The sequence below is a fragment of the Rhipicephalus sanguineus genome, chromosome 6 (genome assembly GCF_013339695.2).
Source record: "Rhipicephalus sanguineus isolate Rsan-2018 chromosome 6, BIME_Rsan_1.4, whole genome shotgun sequence".
Classification (NCBI taxonomy): domain Eukaryota; kingdom Metazoa; phylum Arthropoda; class Arachnida; order Ixodida; family Ixodidae; genus Rhipicephalus; species Rhipicephalus sanguineus.
In genome coordinates this window covers 19606668-19616375 of record NC_051181.1, presented here as the reverse complement: position 1 = coordinate 19616375, position 9708 = coordinate 19606668, and the positions used below count along the sequence as shown (strand labels likewise).

General features: G+C 51.8%; 1 protein-coding gene across 1 annotated transcript; it reads right to left on the bottom strand.

Annotated features, from left to right (window-relative positions):
* Nucleotides 1–3283: 3283 nt before the first annotated feature.
* LOC119397125 (uncharacterized) lies at nt 3284–5272 on the bottom strand. The gene has a single exon (XM_037664565.1). It carries the CDS (start codon nt 5270–5272, stop codon nt 3284–3286), a length of 1989 nt encoding a protein of 662 aa, XP_037520493.1.
* Nucleotides 5273–9708: the final 4436 nt, after the last annotated feature.

Here is a 9708-nt window from a genome sequence, read left to right as displayed (position 1 = left end):
CTGGCGGCCTTGCGGTGATTATCGCGCACTCAATGCTGCGACAACGGCAGACCAATATCCTCTCCCTCACATCCATGATTTCAGCGCTCGCCTCGCAGGAACTACAATCTTCACTACGCTGGATCTGATGGCCGCTTATCACCAGATTCCAGTAGAACCAAGCGACATCCCAAAGACGGCCGTGACAACACCTTTCGGCCTCTTTGAATTTGTTCGTATGCCGTACAGACTGAAGAACACGGCACAAACGTTCCAGCGTTTCATGAATGGGGTCACTCGCGGACTGCTCTTTGTCTTCGTCTACTTAGACGACATTTTGGTCGCCAGCAAAACGCCGGAAGAGCACGAAAATCACCTGCGGCTCCTCATCATGCGTCTTGACGAGCATGGTCTGGTTTTCAAGCCCCAAAAGTGCATATTTGGTGTTGAAGCACTAGATTTCCTAGGTCATCGAATCATCCCGCAAGGCATCTTGCCACTCGAATCACGGGTGCAAGCGGTTAGGGAATTTCCCACGCCTACCTCTTTCCGCAAGTTGCGCGAGTTCCTCGGGCTGATCAACTTCCATAGGCGCTTCATCCCATCCTGTGCACACATTCTACAGCCGCTAACTGACTTGCTGCGCCAGGACACCAAAAAAACACCCGAGTTTCACTGGTCAGCGGAGCACGAAAAAGCCTTCCAGGACGCCAAAACTCAGCTTGCCTCCGCAACACTTCTTATGCACCCGCTTTCCGACTCGCGAACGCGGCTCATGGTTGACGCTTCAACGACGGCAGTGGGAGCGGTGTTGCAACAATACGACGGCAAGGACTGGAAACCGATAGGTTTCTTTTCGAAACGGCTGAAACAGGCGGAAGTGCGCTACAGCACCTTTGGAAGAGAGATGTTGGCCATGTATTGCTCCGTAAAGCATTTCCGTTTCTTCCTCGAAGGTCGCACTTTCCACATTTTAACTGACCACAAGCCGCTGACATATGCGTTCAAGAACAACAGTTCCTCATATTCGGAAAGAGAACTGCGCCAACTTTCTTTCATTTCCGAATTTTCGACGGACATCCGCTGCATAGCGGGGATCGAAAATCAAGCAGCCGACGCACTCTCCCGTATCGACACCGTTTCAGCGTCCGTCGACTTCGAGGCATTAGCCGCCGCCCAGCGGGAAGACCCAGAGCTAGCCGTGATGCGGCAGAATCCACTGTCACTGGTGTTCGCAGAGATCCAACTACCATACACAAGGACTACGGTCACATGCGACACATCGCAAAAAAATCACTGCATATCCACGGAGTGAATGATGATGAGTGGGCGAAGCTGCGGAGGTTCATCGGTAAACCGTGAATCTTCCGTGAATTCTGCCCAGTACATCATCACCGACGTGATATCTGGCGCGTTTATACTAAAGGTTTGATGATAGTTATGACGACTTGCAGCTCACTTTAATTTTACATGTACGCTGTGAATTTTCATTGTTTAGAAAACCATTGCTTTAGAAAATATCTGGCGTCTTTCGTTAAGCAGCTGGCGTCTTTTCGTTTTGCTTTAGAAACATCTGGCGTTCTTTCGTTTTGCTTTTAGAAAACATCTGGCGTCTTTCGTTGGTTTATTTCATCAATCAACGGCGTTTTGAACAAAATTTTTATTGTTTAATCACGCACAGAAGAAATCTCACCAGGCACTACCTTCGAGGTAAACAATGGCTGCTAATGGGAATGAGAGACAGAAGAAGTCGCCTTTTAGCTAACACTTACACTTCTACTAACGTTTCCTACTGGAACATGCCAATGGCTGCTAATGGGGAATGAGAGACAGAAGAATTCGGCTTTTAGTTAACGCGCACGCTGCGAATTTTTTATTGTTCAACAACGCACAGGAAAAATCTCCCACCGGCACCACCTTGGAGGTCAAGATCTGGTACTAGCGTTACGACTGGTTACGCACTACGACTACGAGGGACGAACGGGTGCCGCTTTAAGGAGCTTCACCCCTAAAATCTCCAAGACCCTTCGTCCCCGTCCAGTTTCGGCGTGCAGTCTTTGACAGCCTTCACGAACTCAGCCACCCAGGAATCCGCGCGACGCAGAGGCTCGTCACGGACCGCTTTGTGCGGCCAGGCATTAACGCCGACGTTCGACGCTGGGCCAGGGGGATGAAACTTCGCGGTTTTTCTGCCCCGTGACCGCAGCGATCCTAATGTTTGGGGGCTATACTACCTAGGAGCATTAATGAACGTTGTTGTTCCATTTTATGTTTATTACCAGGTTACTTATTAGCACCTGAGTTTTTAATACGCAAGTGAACCTAAAGGTTGCAGTTCGAGACTGCGAAAATACGAGCGCCACCCGGAGGGGAAAACGGGAACTGCGCCGTCCTATCTCTCACGGCGAAAAAGGGGCGTTTTTTGTCGCGCGCTCATGTATGCTACGGCCTACGGTGTCTCAAAAGCCGCTTTTACCGCCGTAAAGTTTGTTTCAGCGAAACCCTTGCAAGATTCAGCAAAACGGACGCATGAATGGATTCGCGCCATCATCGCAAATCGTACTGTGCTGAGTGGTGTTGAAATTGTTCACGCCACACCGGCTTAAAATTATTTCGGATCCCGGGGGACGAAAGGTACGATCTGCATGCTGCTCGTTTTGTTTTTATACGCTTGCACGGCATATCAGGATGCGGTTGCAGCAGTAGCGTAATATATTCAAGTTGTGTTTTTACTGTATGAATGATACGTTTAGGCAATAAAACATTCAAACAAACTCTGCTCTTCATTCTTGTCTAATTTATGTGTACACGTAAACAAAAACAAAGTCTTACTTAGAATAAGTGGTGCAAAAATAGGTGGATGGGGGGGAGTGGTTTTTAAGTAAGAAAGAACTGAAGAGAAAAGTGCACCCCGCAACTGTCTCCATCAAGGTAGTGTACAGGGGGAGGGGTATGGGGTAGTGCACAGGGGGAGGGGTATTGCACAGGGGGAGGTAGTGCACAGGGGGAGGGGTATGGGGAGGTAAAAGAAGGGAGTGGAGGTACGAAAGGGAGAGGAAGGAACGAGAGTAGAGAAAAAAAAAGAGCGGGGTGGGGCTTCACTAGGCTGTCTACCGATAAGAAAAACACAACGAGAACTAATTAGAGGCGCTCACGCAGTCCGCTGCCGTCAACAAAGTCAAGCAGGGCAGAGAGAGCACGCTTGACGTGCTCGCGGCGGCACGCCGGAAAGAGAAGGTGCTGTGCTGTTGCCCGAGGAAGTCCAAGCTGGCTGTACACGGCGAGCATCACTTGCCTGCTCGCGTCACCAGCAGGGCATTCGAGCAGCAGGTGATCGAGTGTCTCCAAGTCGCCACAGTCGATGCAGTATGTATGGACTGCCACGCCCGGAGTGCCGATGCTTGCGCTCGGCGGTGTAGTTGTCCCCAGTGCGGAGACGGAGAAGGAACCCGCGGTCCCTTCGCGAGAGTCCCTTGAGAGGGAGCCGCAGCGGCGGCGTGCCGGCTGCCACGCGAAGATCTGGATGTCGCTCGCGCACGTAGCAGGCTATTAGGAGACGACCGACGTCCGAGAAGCTCACGCAGTCGGTGACCGCGGTGCTGGGGTCGTGCGCGTCCTTTGCAGCTCGGTCGGCTGCCTCGTTCCCTGGTATACCCACATGTGAAGGGACCCAGTGCAGCGAGAGGTCGCATCCGCATTGCTTCACGGCGTGCAGTTGCCTGGCTACCCTCTGCGACAGAAGACTACCATCCTCCTCGCGAGAGATGGCAGCCAAGGCCGCGCGGGAGTCGCAGATAATGGCTGCCGCACTGATCGATGACTGCTCCAGCAGGAAATCGGCTGCCAGGTTGATGGTGGCGAGCTCCGCCGCGGTGGAGGAGGCCAGGCAGGGCAGGCGGCACTTGCGAACCGCGCCAACCGATGGCGCAACACAGGCAGCGGCGGCAGAGCCGTCGGGGAGCACCGAGCCGTCGACGTAAACAAGCAGCCTCCCGGCCAGCTGAGTGTGCAAGAGGGCGGAACACTCCTGCTGCATTGCTGCTAGGGGGGTGCGCGCCTTTGCCTTGATGCCCGCGAGGGTCTTGTGTATGACCAGGGGGGTGTGGCGGTACGAAGGGATGGCCGGCCAGCTGCGGTAGGGCGTGTCCGGTACGATCGACATGTACTCCCTCACCCGCTGCCCCAGAGATGAGTGAGGGAGAGAGTGGAGCCGGTCGACCAGGCGAACCCCTTGCGCCGTGTTGTTCAGGCGCCACACGTGGTTGAGAGCTGTTTTGGTGATCCGCAGAGAGATGGGCGTTTCCCCTGCCTCAGCGAGGGTAGGGCCCACTTGGGAGTTGTGAGGGAGTGCGTAGTACTCCCGTACGGCGTTCCGATGATCGGTGTCCAAGGCAGCCAGCTGGCAGGCACTCAGCGAAGCCACCGGTACGCGGTATAGAACCCGGGCTGAAGCAACGGCGTTGTAGACGCGTAGGGCAAGAGCCGGGGTGCAGCCGCGGCCGCGCGCAAGGAGACTACGAGCTGCGATGAGTACCTTGCGGTTTCCCTTCCTCAGGTCGTCGACAGCGGGCCGCCAGCTGAGACGGTTGTTGATTGTCACTCCGAGGTAGCGCACCGTCTTGCTCCATTCGATAGGAAGTCCCCGGAGCGAGAGCCGTGGTGTGCTGAAGCGTGTCGACGCTCGCGGGTGTACGAGCAGAGCCTCCGTCTTGGAGGCGGCGAGCGTCAGTCCAATTCCACTGATAAATGCGTCGACCGCGTCGATGGCGACCTGGAGTGACCTGAGCAGAGCAGAACGATGGTAGCCGGGGCCGCAGGCAAACAGCGCAATGTCATCAGCGTAAATCGCCGAACGCACTTCACAGGGCGTGTCGCACGGGATAAAATCCGGCAGCTTGGCCAGCACCAGGTTAAACAGGAAGGGACTGAGTATGCTTCCCTGAGGGACGCCAGCAGTGACGGGACGAGGGCCGCTAAACACGGAACCCACACGAACACGAAGGGAACGGTCGCCCAAAAATCCCTCAACGTAGGATAGCATCTGCCCACCCACACCGAGGTCGCGAAGAGCGTCCAAAATCGATGCGTGGGGCAGGCTGTCGAAAGCGCTCTTCACATCGAGGAGCACTAGAATGCCGTATTCCCCGCGGAATTTGGCCTCCTCAAGGGTGGAAACCACGTCGGCGAGCGAGTCAAAAGTGCAGCGACTTGGGCGGAATCCACTCTGCTCGGGTGGAAAGGCGTTGGTCGTGGTGGTTATCCAACGAAGGCGCCGTAGTGCCATGGCCTCCATGGCTTTTCCTGCAGCCGAAGTGAGTGAAACCGGTCGGTAGGAAGAGAGTTCCGTCGCCGGCTTCCGCGGCTTCTGGATCGGCACCACGAGTGCTTCTTTCCAACCAGGAGGAATAGGTGGATGGGCAAACCTTCATCAATCAGAACGCAACGATTGCCCTTTTTATCATGTGGCGGGTTGCGCAACAGGAAGAAGGTCGTGCGCTCGCCATCTGAATACCTTCCACTAGCTCAATTTGGCTTGATGGTGCATCCCAATTGAATTTGGCGCTAAATCGCCCCCCCCCCCCGCCACTCGGAACCTCAGTCCTCATCAAGATGGCGTCCCCCAATGCGTGTCTGCAATGCGCCGCCATGTTTTAATACCGCCCCCAAACACCAGGTGTTCGTCCGGCGCTGCGGGCGAATATCGCGTTCCATGGATGGTATAGGAAGTTTCACTCCCCTGGCTGGGCGAAGACGTGCCGAACATGTCAAGCAGTCAAGGTGACTCGTCACACGCGCACAGCACTTCAAGCATTTCGGCCACCAGAGTGTCGTTTCGACCACGTCCACATGGGCTTGGTAGGGCCTCTTCCTCCTTCCCAGGGTTACAGATACCTGCTCACATGTGTCGACCGCTACTCACAGTGGCCTGAGGCGACGCCGATTCTGGACATCGCAGCCGGGACCGTCGCACAGGCCTTTGTGGCCACATGGGTTTCACGCTATAGCTGCCCACTGCGCATAACGACCGACCGTGGACGACAATTCCAGAGCAACCTATTCTCTGCGCTGGCAAGGCTTCTGGGAACACGGCTCCAACCACGGCTTACCACACAGCGAGCAATGGAATGGTGGAGCGTCTACACCGTCAACTGAAGGCATCTTTAACGGCCAAATTGGATAGAGAGCACTGGGTGGAGAAGCTCCCTCTCGTTCTTCTGGGTTAAAGTGGTTGCTTGGGCGAGTTGGTACGACATACTTCACATAAAAAACAGCGCTAAAAAACGGCGGACAAGAGCTTCTGGGCCTGCGTACCGCCATAAAAGAAGACCTCGGATTCAGTGCAGCAGAAATGCTGTACGGTTCTACCATCCGACTACCGGGAGAATTCTTTGGTGAGAAACCAAGCCCTACGCCGACACCTTCAGAACATATGGAAAGGTTACATTCCTGGTTGGAGCACCTGCAACCCAACACGCCACGCGCCAGCCGCAACCAAAGAGTGTTTTCGTTCCCAGACATGAATGCGGCAACCCATGTGTTCGTGCGACGGGACACAGTGAAAGCGCCGTTGACTCCTGCGTACGACGGGCCCTTCCGGGTGCTGTCGCGGTCGCACAAAACTGTGACCATTCGTGTTCGCGACAGAGAGGACGTCGTTTCTCTCGACCGCGTGAAACCGGCTCACCTCATGAACTAACTCGCACTTTTACTTGTTTTTTTTTTCCTTGCTCCGCGGTCTAGGGGGGGGGGGGGAGGCCTTGTAGCGGACGCTGACGCCGGTGATCGTGATAACTTTTATTTGTGTGCGCATACCAATTCTTACACAGAGGCGCACGGCGCATACGCGGCCAACATGCCTCACGTTATCTCCGGCGTGCCGCGGGAGATACGCAGCCACGCCGCTTTTGTGTTCTCGCTTTCGAAGCCTGTTTTTCTTAGGAAAAAGTACTTCTTTCCCAAACTTCAAGGAGTGTAGGTGTTTGCTTTTCGCTGCTCCTTGGGGCGAGTACGCTACAACATCTAGCCCATCTATTTTTAGCGATCTTAATTGGGAAGTCATCGAGACGGCATATGGTAGTACCATCATACCTACCATCATACCAAACTTAAGTTACTAAGCCATGTCGTTGGAAATTGCAGCTCGCTGACTGGCCGGTTTTCACAGAGAATGCAAAGCTCGAAGTAGTTTATTCGCCGGAACTTTCCGTTAACGAACTAAACGATACGTTCATTGAGGCTGTAATTTCAGCAGCAGAAAAGGCGCTACTACAGTCATCCGGCATTGTGCGCAAGGAAACGAAATCCTCGGTGGACAAATTTATTCTTTATTCAACGATTACCCCGCTTAGCCCGAAGGCGCTGCAGCAGGGGCTTACAATGTCGAGAAAAACACATGTAGTGGCAACCCACAAAGCTAGCAAGGAAGACGCGGCAGTCCACCTCTCTATAACCGGTTCTCCCCTCGCCCACTCAATTCCCTCACCACGTGGGGAAAGGAAAGGCGAAGGGAGCGAAGAGACGAGAATAAAGTAGGTGAGAGTAGGGATTCACGCCGTTCGGATGTCTTTCTCTACCCGGACGAGCCCAAGCAATCACACCGGATATCCGCTCAGTATCCATGCAAGAGTCCAATGTCCAGTGCCAGTATAGGACATTCAGTGGATGTACATTAGAGATACCATGGTGGATATCCATTTTTGGAGTTGTGACGTACATACGAGTTATAATCGATTATGGATCTTCACAGGATATTCATATATCTTTATAGAGGAGTCCACAAATGAACATGTATTTGCTACATAAGCTGAAACAGCAGCATTCTTACACATGGTAATGCTCATCGTCACAGGTCACAACCACAAAATTATTTACTAGGTTTAGAACCCAGAAACATCATTGAGGTACCACGTACAATAAAATATTTTCATGTATACCCTATACTGATCGAAATATAATGTTGACTTGTTCGCTTGACCGATACTTAAGCGCGCACAGACAAGGACAAAGGGAGGTGACGACAACACAAGCGCTTTGTCCTTGTCTGTGCGCGCTTAAGTATCGGTGATGGAAAACCAACTAGCCCAAAAATCAGTGCTCCTTGATCGCTTGATTGTTCTATTATATGAACTAATTGCCAGTAAACAGTTTAGTTGTGTAACTGATGCAGCAGCCCAAATGACTGAAATAAGATCTAGTATATGCATCTTCTGCTGGCCTTCTACTTCATTTAAAAGCGCTGCGCAACATTACTCAAGACCTATGAAAATGTTACTGCCTTGCATTTACACACAATGCCCGTGCTTTTCTGGTCTATAATTAGGATACAAAATTTAGTTTGTATAGTTTAATTTAGATCTCTAGAGTACTCAGTGTTATCTGGAAGAACGTACTTTATCAGCTGTCTTAACACCGTGCTGCGCAGGGTTCCCCTACAAGGAGGGAGGGGGGGGGGGGGGGGGGCGTGGGTTTATCGTAGCACCCTGCGCCCTATTACGTCAAAGTGTGAATGTACGGCACAAACTTCGCTCCTCCCCTCTTAGGCTTAGGTGAATCGGGTGAGGGGCGGCCGCCCTCCTTGTGCACACGCGTGTACATGCACCTAGCGTTCCTTCTTTTCACAACCTTTGAATGTTAAGAGGCTTTCGTTTTCACTGAAGCAAAACGAAAATCTTCAGTTCGTGTCGTATTGGTGTAAATTCAACTTTAACCCTCATATCAAAGGCAATATTCTCTAGTGCACATGTGTAACTGGTATCTATATGGTATGCAACTGGTTCCAGTTCAAATGGCTTAAGGAACACACTTCCGGTAGCTAACTGGTTCCAGTTGCCAAATGGTACCAGTTGCTTACTGGTCCCACTTGCCTTCTGGTTCCATTTGCCTTCTGGTTCCAGTAGCCTTCTGGTTCCAGTTGCCATTTGCAACCTGTTTCCACCTGTGCCAGGATGTCATAATACTCCAGCCAGCTCAAGTACACTTGAACTGGCGGATTATTGTGACATCAGCACTTGAGACATTTGAGAGAATTCTGTGAGGTTATAAAACACATTGAATACAATAAATCAAACGAAAAAAATAAGCTTGTGCAAAATCACAAAAAAAAAAGTTTACGAAGCAGGACTGCGCACAGGCTCCCTTGACCCCTTTCGGCGCTCAGCCTTATGCAATCCTGAATCTTCTCGGAAAGGACATGCGGCACGCTCTCCGCCATCTTGTCTAACGCTTAAGCGTTGTGTAAATATATTGTAAATACGCACTGCTTCCCTGTATGCCTTCACGTAATAATATATTGCACTGATAAAATGTCCTAAAAGATTAATTATATACACCAGTGTAAATTAATGATATAATTTTGGTATCGTGTTCGTGTTTGTTAAAAAATAAAATGCTCGTTATTTTTTGTTTTCGCAATTAAGCCAGTTATACAATCAGTGGAATCCACTCTGTGGCGAAAAAAAGAATGATCGGCGAGAGCGCATGCCGCTTGACGTTACTTGATTTTTGGTTTTAATTAATACAGTTTGGAATGTTCATCTTGCGCAGCCCTTCGCGCGTGATGTCTAAGCGGCACAAGCTCTATTTAGAGCCATCATTTGGTGGACATGAACTGCCGTGAACAACTCAGTACAGGGCATCTCGCGCCAACACGAGAGAAGTTCGCAGCGCTACATCGGACAGGGAACTTCTTGAGCCTTCAGACGAACACGCCGAGAATTCAACAATTCACGA